Here is a 16,646-nt window from a genome sequence, read left to right on the forward strand (position 1 = left end):
CTGCTTATCGTTCTCCACTGTAAACACGTCTTATCGTCCTTTATACATCAGAACTTGGACTACTGCGTACATAGAGCTACAATATGGTATAGGGATGGGAAAGGTACGGCCAATCTTGGTAATTTCGTATAGCATCTGGTGAATCGAACCTTGCAGCGGAAGAGGTACAATCCAATGTGCATATTAGTGGCGCATCCATTGTTCCTGGTCATCAACAAATGCCTCATCGTAGGGGTTCATTTCAAGCCAAGCGTCTGGATTGAAAGTGCGCCCAAATTCGAGATAGAAATGAGTGAGGGTGTCGTTAAGGCCTTTACCACACATCAGCAATTCTTCTACTCGTCGAGACATATCTTGAACGTACTGTCAAGTAACATGGGATGCACCGGTTGTAGAGAAAAGCGAGAAGTACGCTCACGGAAAAGAACCAGCGACTTTGGAATAACGGTACCTTGGATGATGGTAAAATTAGTATCGCATATTATGACAAGCGCGTTTAATCACCTTTAGGTATGCACAGATAATGAGCTTCGGCGGCGGGATCACCACTTTCTACGTCTTCCAAGTAATGATCATTCGATATCCGTGTGACCTGTTGCATGTATTGCGTATTTGGCATAAATAATGCACCATTCGAAACTAAATAGGTTAACGGGCGAACAATGTGGTGATGTATTCGCTTACAATCAGCAGTCGCATTTGGGTGAACCAAGCCATCCGGTGTGACTTCTATTCCATCTTCGTATTCCCACTCATCTCGTTTGAAATTTCTGTCATGAAGCCTTGAATTGCGGTGTATTTGAAATCGATACAAGCTTGCTGGAAAAGTCGAGTGCCTCGACATATAAGAGAAAGGGCGGTGATGTGAGCGACGTGATATGCTCAGCCCAGGGGCCTGCATATGACGAATGATTTCTTGGAGCATCACTTCATAGACAGCATTATTGGCTTGGTCTTGAGTCGGGAAGCACAAAGCTCAATGAAATATATAATTATCTCATACTCAGGTAGTTACCAAAAAGGGAAGCTCCATGACGAATTAATCACATCACCCGAAGGCCCGGAGATATATATATATATAAATATATCTATATGTAATATGTCATGCTGGTACTATGTGCATATGTAGCCAGTCTAGTGATCCTGCTAGTACGTACTTGATGAATTATAATATCACAAGTGTAGACGGCCGCTTCTGCGGCCTTATGATGTCTTTCTTACAGGGCTTTTTAGGGGTCTTTTTAGCAGTCTTCTCGATAGCTTTCTTAGTGGGCTTCCCGGATTTTCTTGGATATCCATGAAAATAGTTTTCCCCCTTCCAGTGTTATTGTGTAAACGGTAGAAAAAGGCGGAAAAAGCATACTCTGTGCAAGTGACTTTTCTATGTATAACTTCTGACAATCCCAAGCACAGTGTTAGTTTTCGTGAAAGAGAGCTTGGGGTGCTCTTGGGCTACGATGGCGTTCATTGATTTATAGTTTTATTGCCTATTATACGGCCAAGAGACGGGAGGAGGTGGAGAGACTAGCTCGTAGGCCCTAAAAATAAAGTTGTACAAGCTTTCAGACTTGGCGCAGAGGATAACGGTGGTTTGAGATCACTTCCCATCTTCCGTATTTCTATATTCATTGTGAGGGTCATGGTCCGGCATGCGTTTCAGTGTTCGTGCGAATGTCGGGCCGTACGAGCATCCAGCGGGAGATAAATCCATGCCTGTCTCATTATTCTTTCCATTGACTGTACACAAAAATGATCAGCTATATATGCGGCCTCTTTCCTGACGTACGCCTTGAATATCCACCCGGAGGAGGTCACTCCGTTGCCTGGGGATATCGCTGCAACCATTCGTCAACGGTGAATCGCTGCCCCCTTGCAGCCAGTAGACCTTCGATTTTCGCATTTAGCTCTTGAAGTCATTGTCAGCCAGCGCTTTGAATTCCGTTAGAGGCCCATTTGACCAGTACCTTTCACTGTCATCTCCTTCCGGGCTTGTAGTGAGTAATGATCGCGAAATTCGTGGACAAGAATGAGATCCTCGGGGAGAACCGTTCCTGCATAGTCCAAGTCAATGGAGGAAGAAGTCTTCCCAGAATTTAGAGCAACAAACCAGCCATAATAGCATATACATAAACAGTGTAGCCATCCCGGGGTTTGACAGTGCGAACGAGGTTCTGCTGTGTTCTAGAGTTGGGGCGCATGGAAGCACCATTCGGGACTGAGATCTATATTAGCGAACTGAATGCTTTGGCTCTATCTTCAATTTACATTCATAAGTAGCTGGGTCAAGAGCCTTCGGTTGTACTTTTCCTGCGGTTGTGAGCAGGTCGAACACGCCGTGTGGTCTTCTAGGACCTGGCCAAGCCCGGAGCCGAATGGAGGTGCCCGAGTTTACGCGGAATATATCCTTGGGAATTTGTGTGAAGGATTGGATGAATCTCCTGTGTATTGACATTTTGGCAAGGAGGGGTGTATTCGAGTGATCTAGGTGAAAGTACAAAGTAAAATCTTACCCCTTCGAAGGTCACCCGGAAAGTCACCTGGAAGGCGAGTTGATAATCAATCACACATCACTGCTATGTACTCTGTGTAAATCCCCGAAGTCACTATCGACCCTGATCAAAGAGCTGAGGTACTATAGAGTAAGTATAGAGGATAAGATTACATAGTTGGCCTCACACACGCCTCTCTATATATTCTAAGATATTGATATAGAAGTACAATCATTTTTCAAGTCAATGCCTCTTGATCATTTATGTCTTTTTTTAGACAAGTTTCAAGATAGGTAACCTGTGTTATTATAGGTAGAAGGGTAAAAAGAAAAAGAACAAAAAAAATACAAACTACATGAAATATACAGAATAGATTTGCAGACAATTGAAAATCAGGAAAGTCCTCGACAAATTTGGTGGCGGACACCCCATCTTAGTCACGGTCGCCACCGGATTTTCAGGCACCCACCGGTCTCAATAGGCGTGATAGCCCCGATCCTCGTGATTTCGACATCATTGCCTGACATTTTGGAACACCGCTTTGGCTTCATTCTGCATAGCTGCCTTCACCGACTACTTATATAAAGAGTAGACTCAACCCAAATCACTCGTGACCTTTTTCCTGCTACAAGGTCTGCAAACTTCCGTGATCGTCGCCATGGCGGAGCGTATCCTCATGAATGAATTCAAGGCCCTTCTCAAAGAGAAGTGGGTTCACGTTCAGGTATGTCCATACCTCATTTTTGACATTCCTACACTTGCAGATTACTGACGTACACTTCTGTCCAGTTACACGATGACGACATTTTCAACTGGGATGTCGCCCTGATCGTGATTAACCCGGCTTCCATGTACTACGGCGGCTACTTCAAAGCTTCCATGACATTCCCCTCCAACTACCCCTATTCGCCTCCAAGTATGATATCCTTCTCTCTCCCTTCTCATATCTCAATATGACTGACCAGATTTTTCATTCCCAGAGTTCCGCTTCCTGAAGCCCCTCCACCACCCGAACATTTACAGCAGCGGCAACCTATGCATCTCCATCCTCCATGCGCCCGGTGAAGATGAGATGTCCGGCGAGCTTGCCTCGGAGCGCTGGTCCCCTGCCCAGCGCGTGGAGTCTGTCTTGATCTCCATTCTCTCTTTGCTTGACGATGCCGAGCCTTCCTCCCCCGCGAACGTCGATGCTGCCGTCTTGTTCCGCAAGGACCCAGAAGCTTACCGCCGGCTTGCCAAGGCCGATGTTGAGCAGTCCAAGCTCGATATTCCCGCCGGCTTCGAGATGCCAACACACCATACCCCCGTTCGCGAGCCCGTTGAGAAGGAAGACCATGACTTCTGGGCTGATAGCGATGTCGACAGCGATGTGTTCGGTGGCAGTGACTCTGACGATGAACTCGACATGGGTCAGTCCAGCGGCAGTGATCTAGAGGTGGACGAGGATGAATCGGTTAAAAAGGATTCTACGGAGACGAAGAAGGCATAGGAACTTTCGCCTACTTTCGTCCGGGGAGTTGCTGCATGATCAACGATTTCACGGCTGCTTCTCCGCGCATATTCAGCATTCTCGGCGTACCATTCTGATCTTTCATACGATAGGCGTTTAGCGGGAGCATTTTCGAGCATTATGGGTCTTATGGTTTATGATAACATGCAATACCCTGCTGCAATGTTCCACAGATATTTTAATGAAATGAAATCCAATTCTAACATTTAAAATCGCAAACTTTTAGCCACATCAGCCCTATCATATCATTGGGTTCATTTAGCGGTAAATCATCATCATCGCCGAGCAAAAGTGGACTCTCCCCCACACTATCCCCACCATTGTACCCAAAGTACATAATGTACAGCTCCAGTATCGGACCCCCAACCTATCCCAATATCACAACTATAGCTACCTACCTATTGAACCTAACCATCAACTCACCCATATTACATCACCTCAAAACTCCACCGCAAATCTCTAGATGGTAACCCAAGCCCTCGCCGGGCTGGACAGTCTTTCTATCTTACTCCGATTTCCCAGAAGAAGTAATCCACGCCGCAGTCCGAAGTTTCTACAACATAGCCGGATGCATAGTAGGCGGGAGCGAACACACCGCGACAGCCACAGCCCGCAAAGTCCTATCTTCCTTCTCAGGCCCAACTACCTCCCACCTCCTCGGCACAAACACCTCCAGCGACGCCACACACGCAGCTCTTTTCAATGGCATCGACCCACACGTTCACGAGTACGACGACACACACCTAGACACAATAATCCACCCAACAGGACCCGTAGCCTGCGCACTCCTCGCCATAATCCTGACCCTCTCGCGCTCCGTTTCCGGGCCGGAGTTCATAACCGCGCTGGTCGCTGGTATTGAAGCCGAGTGTAAACTCGGCCTGGCCATCTGGCCGGCTCATTACGATATAGGTTGGCATATCACTTCAACGACGAGATCGATTGGCGCTGCTGTTGCTGTGGCGAAGTTGTTTGCGTTGGACGCTGAACAGGTTGCTTATGCGATTGGTCTTGCTGCTACGCAGGTTACTAGGCTTCGGGAGATGTTCGGGTCGCATGCGAAGTCTTTTCATCCTGGGTGGGCGGCGCAGAATGCGTCGCTTGCTGCTTTGCTTGGGCGGGAGGGGGTTACGACTTCGGTTGAGGCGCTTGAGGCGAAGAGGGGGTGGGCTAATGTTGTTTGTCCTGGGGGGGAATAGGCTTGAGAAAGAGATTGCAGGGCTTGGAGGTGTTGGGCGGTGGGAGATTGTGAGGAATGCTTTGAAGCCGTTTCCTTGTGGGATTGTGGTTCATCCTGTTATTGATGGGTGTGTTTGGTTGCATGGGAAGTTGGAGAGGCTTGGGGTTGATGTTCCGGATGTACATCCGCTGGTTGTGGAGTTAACGGGGAAAACGGAGCCTAGGGATGGGTTAGAGACTAAGTTTAGTGTTTATTATGGTGGCGCTGTTGGTTTGTTGTTAGGGAAGGTTGCGCCGGGGCAGTATGAGGATGATGTTGTACTTGATACGCGGGTTGTGGCATTGGGGGCTCGTTTTAGGGCAGTTGCTGATGGGAGTTTGAGGGCTGATGAGTGTCATCTTGCTGTGAAGATAGATGGAGAAGCTAGCATTGACAAGCATGTCGACTATGATGTAGGTAGATTGGAGCGCCCCATGACAAATGAACAGTTAACAGCAAAATTTGTTGTTCAGTGTATTGGAATCATGGGAGAAGGGGGGACTGACAAGGCGAGTCAGTGGTGTTGGAGCTTGGAAAAACAGGCCGACGTGAGTCAAGTAAAGGTAAGTGCTGTGAAGCATCCATACATGTATCGGATTGACGATAATTTGTACTGGCTAGGGCCCAATTGAACCTATATTACAGTGTGCAATACCGGGAAGATCATTGGTCTGATAAATCACATATTCTAAATCAGTTATGGTTGTAGACGAATATGCTACGTGAAGCGACGAAATAGCAAAATAGCAAAGCCAGTCTGTGTATAGGAGTGTAGTGGCGGGATAAACCCGCGGATTCATGTTTGAGAATCCAAAAAAAGCCGAGATAAAACCAAAGAAAATATGATGTGCGCCGTGTTAATCCATTCATCCATATGCCCGAGTTGTTGGGTTTGTCACTGACAGAACCCTCATAACTCTCTAATCTATGCAGAGACAGCATCCTTGATCTCGCTGTAGATAGCACCGAGCTCCTTGTGGAAGGCCTTCTCGGCGTTATCCATGATGCTGCCAATGCGCTCCTCGACAGTGAGCTCCTTGGCCTTGGAACCAACCTTGTGGCCACCTTCGGCAACAATCTGGGTGTAATTGGAGGAACCACCACCGTTCCAGGCCAGAAGCTAAGATAGAGTCAGCTTAATCCATACTCCTCCAGATAGGGAAAACTTACGTTAGGGGTGTCGGCGGGCATGTCAGAGAGTGCGCCCTGAGTGGCGATGCCGATAAGAGCGGCCTTGAGCTCCTTAGGGGTGACATCGGCGACAGCATAGGCCGAATCCTTGGCGGGTGCCAGGGAGACGTAGTAGGCCAGCAGACCAGCGATGTGAGGAGAGGCCATGGAGGTACCGGAAATGGTGTTGGTGGCATGATCGCTACCGACCCAGGTAGAGAGAATGTTCAGACCGGGAGCGAAGATGTCAGTGCACTTGCCGTAGTTGGAGAAGTAAGCACGCTCATCAGCCAGGGTGGAGGCGCCAACAGTGATAGCCTTCTCAGCGGCAGCGGGGGAGTAGTTGCAGGCGTCAGCGTTGTCATTACCGGCAGCAACAGCGAAGTGAATACCAGCATCAACGGCGGCGTTCACAGCGAGATCCAAGGTGCGGGAGCTTCCACCACCAAGAGACATGTTGGCAACGCTACCCTTGAACTTCTTATCGCCCTTCTTGGACTTCTTGATGTGAGCCTCGGCCGCCCATTCAACGCCCTTGACGACATCGGACATAGTACCCGATCCATTGGAGCGAAGAACCTTGACAGCGTAGACGTTGGCCTTCTTGGCGACACCGAACTTCTTGCCGGCAATAGTACCTGAGCAGTGAGTTCCGTGACCATTTCCATCCTCATCGGCATCACCCTGGGGGATGGTCTGGCCCCAGCTCGCACGGCCCTCGAAGTCAACGTGCTTGACGTTAGTGCCAGTATCAATAACGTAAGCATCGACACCCTCACCACCCTCCTCGGCATACAAATACTTGTTAAAGTTGCCAAAGGAGAGGCTTTCACGGTGAGAGATACGGGCAAGACCCCAAGGGGCGTTCTTCTCAACAGTACCGTCGGTCATCGTACGGACCTCGGAGTCTTTCTCAATGTATTCAACCTGTTTTGGGTCAGATTAGCCGCCGACCTCGGGAACGTCCGCAAGGAGGGAATGAGATTACTCACATCAGGATGACGGCGGACCTGCTCGATGACGTCCTCAGGGAAGTGACCAGCATATCCCATGAGTGATCCAGCAATGTGGAAAGTGTGCTTCAGGCCCATGAAAGCCTCATAGTCGAAATCGAACAGGGAGCGCTTCTTCAACTCCATCCGACCGGCGTGAGCGGTGTGCACCTCCTGCAACCAGCTCTGGTGAGCAAAGGCAGAGCTCTGATCAACATGCTTCTTGAATACAACGATATAGGAATCCGGGATATCTCGGGAGGTCATGGAGGAGAGAATAGGAGCGGCGTCATTGTGGATGGAGCCTACTGCCACGGGCGAAGCAACTGCCAACAACGGGAGCAGTGTTAGGCTAAGGAAGCCTTTCATAATGGGCAAAGTGGAAAATGTAACACGGCAAAAGAATGGTAGATAGGTAAATAATAATTGTAGGATGAGATGGATGAGTGAAGGATAGGTTGGATGGAGAGGAGAAGAAGGAAGATGAGGAGAAGGGCAGCAGGTGAGGCTTATCTAGGGAGGAGACGGGGGATCGATGATGCAAGCGGGATTACATACCGTTACGCTGGCGGATGACCTGTCGATGTCGATCTGGTGGAGAACTGACTGAGAACGGGGTACCCGATACCGTATGGTATCGTCACCGTTGTTTCAGGAACCTTGGAAGTTGGGGAAGATAAAGAGCATCCACAGGGCATGGTATATATTATCATCTGAAGTAAGATCTAGGTTGTTTAGATATCTTCCGGCCACAAATCCGAGATGAAATAGATCACCTATAGTAAGGTGATGCAGATGGTCATCTTCTCCGGGTACCTGGCAAGTCTGCAACTTGTTATAGGCTATAGGCAACCTTCCCTCGCACGGCCCGGTTTCTCCAAGGCAACTCATCGTCCGAAGTCGCGTGCTTTGTGCTCGGGTGACTCAAATGTTGGTCTTGCCCCCTTGTCTTGCATCAGAGTGCCATTATTGGATACAACTCACTCAATCTGCGGAGAAGCCATCACATCATAGGATCACATTCAAGCTTCTCCACATTGCTCACAGCTGCCCCTTATCGCGCTTATCATGTCCTATCAGTGTAACTTACAATCTGACCATTCGAATACAATACAATAACAGGGCTGTGTGTCCAGCCCCAAACTGAGTCACCTGATACCTAACGTTCCCCTCTACCCGATAGCGAATTACAGCGGTGGCTGAATATTAGACATGGGGTTCCGCGGATGACGAGTGCTGCAAATTTCCCTAACCGCCAGGCTTCCTATCTTGGCCCTAGCACTGTCACACACCAATGCAGACCACTGTACCCGCTATTGAACATTCGCGGTCTCTGATGGTCATACGCCATCGGAGCGGACGTGGATAAGATTTGGCTATGGCTCCGCCGGCTCCCCTCCACCCTCCCTCCCCTTCCGGATCGACCGAACGATTGGCTGAAGAGCTAGCCCCAACTATTGACCAGCTCAAGAGTGTCGGTGCAGGCACCGCGATCACTCTGTCACAGGCCCTGTCGACGACCGAATCTCTTCTTCGCCTGCGCCACACCTTCATAGATGATGCACGTCCACGCACCGCCAAGGATGCATTCCGGTATCTCCAGGGCTTTCAAACCCTGCTGAAGCTGGCAGACCAGGTAGCCGAGCTATACGATCCGGCACAACAATCCAAGGAGGAACGAAAAGGCCTACTGGGTATCTTCAAAGATGTCCTCGGTGTATTGGCAGAGGGCCTCAAGGACCATTTTGGCAACAAGCGATATTTTGCTCGGAAGATAGATGGGGGAGGTCTTGCCGCACTGGAACGAATTTTGACCGCGCTGGTCAAGAAGATAGACACGATTAAGTGTGACGCGCAACATCTCTATGGCGCCATTTTGGCTGCAGCTCTATGCCAGGAGACAGTGTCAGGTATTTTTGTAACACTGAGCACTAAGTTTCCCCATGATAAGGAACCCCCGTCTCCGAAAGATGTCCAGCATGCCGTGGATCATTGCATTGGATCAGCGGAGACGGTGGAAGTGCCGGAACTACTTGGTCCATTCCTTCGTGTGTGGTTGATGCACTCCTCTTTTTCATCTGGATATGACATACTACGCTTGGCCTTGCCTGCATGCCTCTGTCAATTGGCCTCGCAATCTCGGAGGAACGTCGTAGCTTTGCATGCCACTGATATGCTCACCTCAATCCTACCCCTCTTATTCGACGGTGGACGATCAGACAGGGAGAAAGAAATTTATCAAGATCTTGCCCAATTTCTCAGCGTCCAGGGAATGAGTAGCTTGGACGATGCTGTCGCCTTATACCGTGGAGCCCATCGAAATCCGCAAGTTCTTAAAGTCTTACTATCTGCCCTCAAATCCTCTAAGGAGCCTCCGTCAATACAGTTCGATATGTCCCGCCATGGATACTGTTCAGTGGAGTTTGCAACACTTGGTCGACCATTCCCCCCCCATCAATTCTTCTGGCTACACTCTTGCAGCCTGGGCCCGTTTCGACGAATTCGATTCCAACACGCACACTACTATCTTTGGAGCATTCGATGCAAGCCAAACATGTTTCATCCTTGCCTACCTCGAAAGGGATACTCGTAACTTTATTCTTCAAACTTCGATTCGAGGTTCCCGGCCCAGTGTTCGATTCAAGTCGGCAAAATTCGAGCCAAATCGCTGGTACCATATTTGCGTTGTTCAAAAGAGACCGAAGCCAATGTCTTCCTCCCGTGCATCTCTTTTCGTAGACGGAGAGTTTGTTGAACAACTGAAGATCGAATACCCATCCGTTCCCATAAGCCATCATTCAAGCAAGTCATCGCGCGTGCAGGCATTTTTTGGTACCCCTCAAGACCTGGCGATGCGTCTCGGAAAAGGCGTGTCCACTTCCCGATGGTCTCTTGCCAATGGAATGCTTTTCGATGAGGCTTACAGCGATGACATGATAGCTGTTTTCTACAACCTTGGACCTCGGTACTATGGGAATTTCCAGGATTGCTTAGGATCCTTCCAGACATACAAGGCCTCTGCGACTCTCAACCTGCGCAATGAACATCTTCACCCTGGTAAAGAGGAAGCCTCAGAAATTGTCACTGCCATCCGCAGACGGGCGAGTACATTGGTTCGCGAAAGCTCGATTTTGATCAATGTCTCCTCTGTCGCCGTTCTTGACGACGATGATAGTAATAATGTGGACGAATCGCAGTTGATAAAATCTCTGTCACGGCAGGCAGCAAAGAGTCTGCACCAGCTAACAAAGTCGGGCGGCAATGCCGTTGCTGTCAATGGCGCCACTCCGGCAATCAATGACGGCTTAACTCAGCCTCAAGGTGTCGGCATTCTGACAGGTGATCCTGTCGTTGCTACACCCAGGGCGATGGATGATGCTAGTTGGTGTGTAGGTGGCTGCGCCGCGGTCCATTTAAGCTTGATCAAGGCGGCTAGCACCGCGGGAAGCACTCGGATGGCTGTGGAGGCTCTATACGAAGCAGTCCAAGACAACTGGAGAAACAGCGAGGCCATGGAAAGAGAGAATGGCTACGGAATTCTTGCCGCCTTATTAAGGGAGAAGCTTGGATTCTGTATGGGTAATTCTCCAACAGCGTTCAAGATCCCCGTGGTTAGCTCTGATCCCCAGGAGCTGGCTTCCCTAATGCTTGACCTGCTACGCTTGACTCTCGGTTTTGTTGGCTACGACTTCGAAAACCCCCAATCGCTCCATCATTACAAATCCGCTCGCCTATCGTGTTCTGCTCGTCGACATGGATGCCTGGCGACTAGGAGAACCTCAGGTGCTTGGGTTGTATTACTCCCAATTCTGCACGTTTGTCGCAAATAGCAACTATCGGCGATTCAACGCCAGGCGTCTTGGTCGTATGCGTAAGTCTACTTCCTGGTGGCACTAATATTCTTATCATTCAAGCTGACCAAAGTAGGTGTCAGCAAGAAGTTACTGGAAACTTTGAAGGGTGGCGAGCTGACCGAAGAATCTCTCCAACCTTGCCTATCGGCATTCCGCTCATTGATGGAAAGCAATCCCACTCCCGACCTTCTTCGATCACTAGCGTTGTCCATCACATATGCACTCCATAAGCCAAAGACTTCAACAAACCTACAGAGAAAGAAGAGCCTTCGGTACTTGGCTGCATCTCCTCGACCTGGATCTGCAAAATCAGAAAGCAAATATCTTCCTAATGTGACTTTAAGCATCGAAATGCTACGGCTGTACACTTCCGTATTGTGTAACCCACATGACCCTACGCCATTGAAGAAATTCGCCAAGGCTGTCACGAACAAGGTATGTGGATGGTCAGTTGCCCTGGAAGAATTTCGTTTAACCATTTCTGCAGTGGCTTCTTTATCTCATGTGCGAAGATGAGCCTGAGATTGTGGTACTCGCAACAAAGATCTTGGCCCGCTTAGTCGTGGTCATTGGCAGTGGATACAGCAAGAAGTTCGCGGAGAAGAGTGGTGGATACATCATTTTAGAACATCGTCTAAAGAGCTGGTGGGATATCCCCGCATTGTGGCCTATCTGCTTTTCTATCCTTTTCGGTGTTGATCATGCTTTGCTCAATGTCGACGAACCATTCCACCCGTACGAGCTTCTGAGAGCTTTATTGGCCGAAGGCGATTTAAAGGTCGTCTTCCCAGATATGCTACCAGTAATTATGAATATGTTAAAGTGCGGTGTGCGCAATCTGACTACAACTAATGCCCAAGAAAACGCTCAAGGCTCTTTGGAAGAGCGTGTCTCCAAACTCGACGCACCGAAAATGAACTCTCTCAGGCTTCCTGGTACGCTCTCACTGCTCATGACTACGGTCTGGCTATTCTCTGACTGACAACGTTTCTCACTGTTAGATGCTACTTCCCCAGACCGGAATATCCATGAGTTTGCTCTTATCAATTCGGTTGTTCGATTTTTAGAAACAGCACGCGCCAGATCACCAAGCTTCCAGGATTTCACCGCACAATCTACTTACGTGCAGGAGCTACTTTCTGTGCTCTATCCTGTTGTTGTTGGTGCTGATACTGTCAGCCCCAACACAGAACTGAACTTCCGGCACAGCGGACTCAGCTTCGATGACAGCAACCTAGTACTACGACCACGCTCGAGTACTAATAATGCATCGACAGCCTTGCAGACCACCATTGTTGACTCCTTGAGCGGCCCCGAGGAAAGCACCGGTTCTTTGAGACGTGGCTCATCCTTTATCTTGGTCTCTCCTGATAAATCCAAGTATCAGCCCTCTTCTGCGCGGATACGGCGGTTCATAAACCCAACTTTTATTGCAAGTAAAGCCGCCACTGATCATCCCATTGTCAAGGTAGTCTTCAGGCTCGTTTTGGCTGTCTTCGAGGATCAGCTTCTAGAGCGCAAAGACTTTTCCGGCCTTGGTCTCTATCTGAAGACCCCACCGGGCTTTCTGGAACACCAGGCGTACTTCAATTCTTGGGTTTTTGGTAGTGTGCTTTCGGCATTGCAAGATATCCCTGTGGTCCGACCAGGTCTGCTTCATGAAACCCGGACACTTACGAACCTCGGGCGCTTTGCGACACATTTGACAGAGGCAGTATACGAAGGCTGGTTTACCAACGGGGCAGCATCCACTCTTGAATTCATTGGTACAATTCTGGAGTATCTCCAGCGCCCGGACATATCTCAATTGAAAAGCATTCGTTTGTGTAGCCAGGCTATCACAACGATTCGCTCGACTTTGTACAAAGTTATCTTATTCCAGTTGTCAGAAGCAGATGATGCCGAAACCGTGACATTGCTAAATCGATTGAATTACTGGCAGGTGGTCCTTCTCTCGGCGGCTGAAACCCAATCAAAAAATTTACATCTGCTATGCTACCTGCTCTACACCAAGCTGGTCAGCACGAATGGTGAAGTTCGCTCAGCTGCTACCCGCTTATGGAGAATCATACTAGTACAGGCGCCGAATGAGGTCACAACACTACTTAGCCATGGATCAGTCTCTCTCCAGCGCCGGTTAGCTGATGGGTTCGATGCTCTTTCGGGAATGGAAGACGAAGCATTCCTGCAATGGATCGATGACCAGCGTGACGATCTGGATGCCCTGTTCTTCGGTGTATTTTCTCGATCATGGGATGTTTTCATCCACGAGGAGAATGCAAGCACCGAGGAGTCCGTCAAGTCTCGAATATCTAAACGTAAAGAGAAACTCAGACAATGGGCTCAGATCGATAAATTTGACGAAGACATGACGCGAAAGCACGAGGCGACTTTGCCGCATTGGATCTCGAACATCGCAGCGTCCGAGTTTTTGAAGTCTCAAAGATTCTTGCAGGATCTTCAGGATAGCTCTACCTTCATGTGGTCAGCTTTCTCCGACTTACTGCTTGACTTGCGACGACCAGGTGGTCTCCTCGCAGAAGAAAAGGAGAGGAGGTGGTGGCTAGACCAGACTGAAGGTCGCAGCCGTATGCGACTACGTCTGGTTCCAGATGAGTCGGGTGATCGACAAGACTATCAGCCCAAGCGTAAGGCCTCCGAGCCCCCGGGAATCAAAATCGACACTCGGATACGTGCACTCTCGGAGGGTGAGACTCTGACAGCGCCTCAACCTCTCACAGGGGAACTGGAGAATGTGGGAAGCGAATCGCCGAACGGCGATGCCGACAACCGGAGTCTTATGGAAGATAACTTTGAGATGATTGACGACCCCAAAATTGAGCTCGAAGACTATGAAGATAGAAACCGGAAGGTGATGCGGTCTCTTCAACGTGGCGATCAAGTTCAAAGCGTGTGTAACCTCTCTCGGATCATTGGTCTAGAAGCAGTGGAGGGTATTTCAATTCTTGGCAAGGACTGCATCTATATCCTTGACAATTTCTTCCAAAGAGCAGATGGCGAGATCGTGAACGTCTGGCAAGCCCCCAATGAGGAACGAGATCCCTATGTGCGCATGATTTCTGGTCGCGAATCAAATGACGCACGTTCGCAGGAGCATGAGACAAGGAGCTGGAAATGGTCTGACTTGGTCAGCGTTTCCAAGCGTCGCTTCCTGTTCCGCGATGTCGCCCTCGAAATATTCTTCACAGATGGCACTAGCTATTTGTTGACATTGCTCTCGGCACGAGCTCGAGACGACCTGTACAACCAACTAGCCATCAAGGCACCACAGGTCACGGGAAGTGCCGGACACTCACGACCAGAAGACATCTGGCGATTTGAAACCCTTCGCAGTCAAGATGATGCACCCCAGTCCCTCGGCTCTAAATTTGCTAGTGTCTTCGGTCACCTTCCAGCGAACCCAGCAACGCGCAAATGGGTCAAGGGTGAAATTTCCAACTTTCATTATCTAATGTTGATCAACACCTTTGCTGGGCGTACCTTCAACGACCTAACTCAGTACCCCGTTTTCCCGTGGGTTCTAGCAGACTACACAAGCGAGGAACTCGACCTGAACAACCCGGCCACATTCCGGGACCTCTCGAAGCCCATGGGTTGCCAAACGCCCGAACGAGAAATGGGTTTCCGTGAGCGATATAATGCTTTTGCGGAAATGGGGGACGACAATTCTCCACCTTTCCATTATGGAACGCATTACTCTTCTGCCATGATTGTCACCTCCTACCTCATCCGTCTGCAACCATTTGTCAAGTCATATCTTTTACTCCAGGGCGGCTCCTTTGATCATGCCGATCGCCTCTTTTATTCAATCCGCAAGACATGGGAGTCGGCATCCCGAGGAAACATGACTGATGTTCGAGAACTTACACCTGAGTTCTTCTATCTTCCGGAATTCCTTGTGAACTCAAACCATTATGATTTTGGCCTTCTCCAAAACATGACCACAGCCATTGACTCGGTTGAGTTGCCACCTTGGGCCAAAGGCGATCCCAAGATCTTCATTGCGAAGCATCGGGAGGCGCTGGAGAGTCCATATGTTTCCGAGAACCTGCATCACTGGATTGATCTTGTCTTTGGCAGCAAGCAAAAGGGCGAGGCGGCTGTCGAGGCCGTCAATGTCTTCCACCACCTCTCATATAAAGGTGCTAAAGACTTAGATGCCATTGATGACCCAATGGAGCGATTAGCCACCATCGGCATTATTCACAACTTTGGACAAACTCCGCATCAAATCTTCCAACGACCTCATCCACAAAGAGAAGATCAACGGCACCGCATACCCCGGCTGGACACTCTCGCAGAATCCCTGACCCAGATGCCTCTGTCTCTGCTCAATATTGAAGAACGAGTAGCCACGCTATCGATGAAGCAAGACCGTTTGCTGTGTACCGCGGCTCTGAGGCTCAATGTGCCGCCAGCTTATGATTATTACATGGAATGGGGATTCTTCGATGGCAGTGTCCGCTTCTATGCCGCCGATACTCGCAAGCTACTGGGCCACTTTGAGCATCTTCATATTGGTCAGTTATCTCATGCCACCTTTGCGGATTCCCGCACCCTAGTCACATGCGGTACGGACTGTACCATCTCATTATGGACCGTCACTGCAACATCCAAGTCTGTTGACTTGCAGCCCATTGGTTCACTATTTGGCCACCGAGCCCCAGTCACTGTCCTTGCCGTCTCTCGCTCGTTCAGCGCTTTATTGTCTGCCTCCAATGATGGACAGATTATGCTATGGGACCTGAATCGGCGATCATTCGTGCGAGCCCTTCCCGCCGATGGTGTAGTCGATGTATGTTTCCCTTTTTCTTATCACCTACTGGTCTTTGCTAACAAAATAGTGTGCTCGAATCAACGATGTTTCTGGGGACATTATGGTTTGTCGCGGCAACCGCTTGACATTATATACCCTCAATGGCGTAGTATTGGTTGACCAACCAGTCTGCGAGTCGAGCGACGATCGCGTCTTGTCCTGCGTCTTCTACGAGGGGGTGCAGAATGAATGGCTGGAGCGTGAACTGGTGTTGACAGGTCATACTCGTGGCGTAGTTAACATCTGGAGCAAGCATATACGCGGTGACCGCTTTGAACTAGAGTTGATCCGACAGCTGCATCATACTGACAGCAGTCGCGACAATGGTGCCAATATCAACGCCGGTATCAGTTGTATCTTGGCTCTCCCCCACGTGGTCTATACCGGGGATGAGACTGGCCGAGTGGTGAGTTTTATTACGTTCATTTTCAAATGACCATGCTAACTTCATGATAGTATGAATGGAACTGCATCCAGCGTCGCTGATTTTCTCGGTGTTCTTTGACCCCCATTTCTCCTTGATCTCACGTTCATAGCCCAAAAGCATATTTACCGAGCATTTTCTAGCCCTCAGC

General features: G+C 49.4%; 6 protein-coding genes across 6 annotated transcripts; 2 read left to right on the forward strand and 4 right to left on the reverse strand.

Annotated features, from left to right (window-relative positions):
• Nucleotides 1–183: 183 nt before the first annotated feature.
• On the reverse strand, nt 184–925 carry N7500_007258 (uncharacterized protein; the record flags this gene model as incomplete). Its single annotated transcript, XM_056678402.1, has 3 exons — nt 184–311; nt 365–451; nt 505–925. The coding sequence occupies 3 exons, from the start codon at nt 923–925 to the stop codon at nt 184–186; spliced, it is 636 nt and encodes a 211-aa protein (XP_056533402.1).
• Nucleotides 926–1,941: 1,016 nt separating this feature from the next.
• Nucleotides 1,942–2,452, reverse strand: N7500_007259 (uncharacterized protein; the record flags this gene model as incomplete). The annotated part of the gene is made up of 3 exons (XM_056678403.1): nt 1,942–2,082; nt 2,127–2,215; nt 2,266–2,452. 3 exons carry the CDS (start codon nt 2,450–2,452, stop codon nt 1,942–1,944), a joined length of 417 nt encoding a protein of 138 aa, XP_056533403.1.
• Nucleotides 2,453–3,147: 695 nt separating this feature from the next.
• On the forward strand, nt 3,148–3,978 carry N7500_007260 (uncharacterized protein; the record flags this gene model as incomplete). Its single annotated transcript, XM_056678404.1, has 3 exons — nt 3,148–3,213; nt 3,279–3,405; nt 3,470–3,978. The coding sequence occupies 3 exons, from the start codon at nt 3,148–3,150 to the stop codon at nt 3,976–3,978; spliced, it is 702 nt and encodes a 233-aa protein (XP_056533404.1).
• Nucleotides 3,979–4,925: 947 nt separating this feature from the next.
• On the reverse strand, nt 4,926–5,619 carry N7500_007261 (uncharacterized protein; the record flags this gene model as incomplete). Its single annotated transcript, XM_056678405.1, has 2 exons — nt 4,926–5,184; nt 5,501–5,619. The coding sequence occupies 2 exons, from the start codon at nt 5,617–5,619 to the stop codon at nt 4,926–4,928; spliced, it is 378 nt and encodes a 125-aa protein (XP_056533405.1).
• Nucleotides 5,620–6,143: 524 nt separating this feature from the next.
• N7500_007262 (S8 family peptidase) lies at nt 6,144–7,749 on the reverse strand (the record flags this gene model as incomplete). The annotated part of the gene is made up of 3 exons (XM_056678406.1): nt 6,144–6,338; nt 6,389–7,315; nt 7,381–7,749. 3 exons carry the CDS (start codon nt 7,747–7,749, stop codon nt 6,144–6,146), a joined length of 1,491 nt encoding a protein of 496 aa, XP_056533406.1.
• Nucleotides 7,750–8,758: 1,009 nt separating this feature from the next.
• N7500_007263 (Beige/BEACH domain protein) lies at nt 8,759–16,557 on the forward strand (the record flags this gene model as incomplete). The annotated part of the gene is made up of 7 exons (XM_056678407.1): nt 8,759–9,815; nt 9,862–11,118; nt 11,308–11,669; nt 11,722–12,169; nt 12,236–16,050; nt 16,100–16,477; nt 16,528–16,557. The coding sequence occupies 7 exons, from the start codon at nt 8,759–8,761 to the stop codon at nt 16,555–16,557; spliced, it is 7,347 nt and encodes a 2,448-aa protein (XP_056533407.1).
• Between the last annotated feature and the right edge of the window lie 89 nt (nt 16,558–16,646).

The sequence above is a fragment of the Penicillium coprophilum genome (genome assembly GCF_028826855.1).
Source record: "Penicillium coprophilum strain IBT 35676 chromosome Unknown utg000004l_segment0_segment0, whole genome shotgun sequence".
Classification (NCBI taxonomy): Eukaryota; Fungi; Ascomycota; class Eurotiomycetes; order Eurotiales; family Aspergillaceae; genus Penicillium; species Penicillium coprophilum.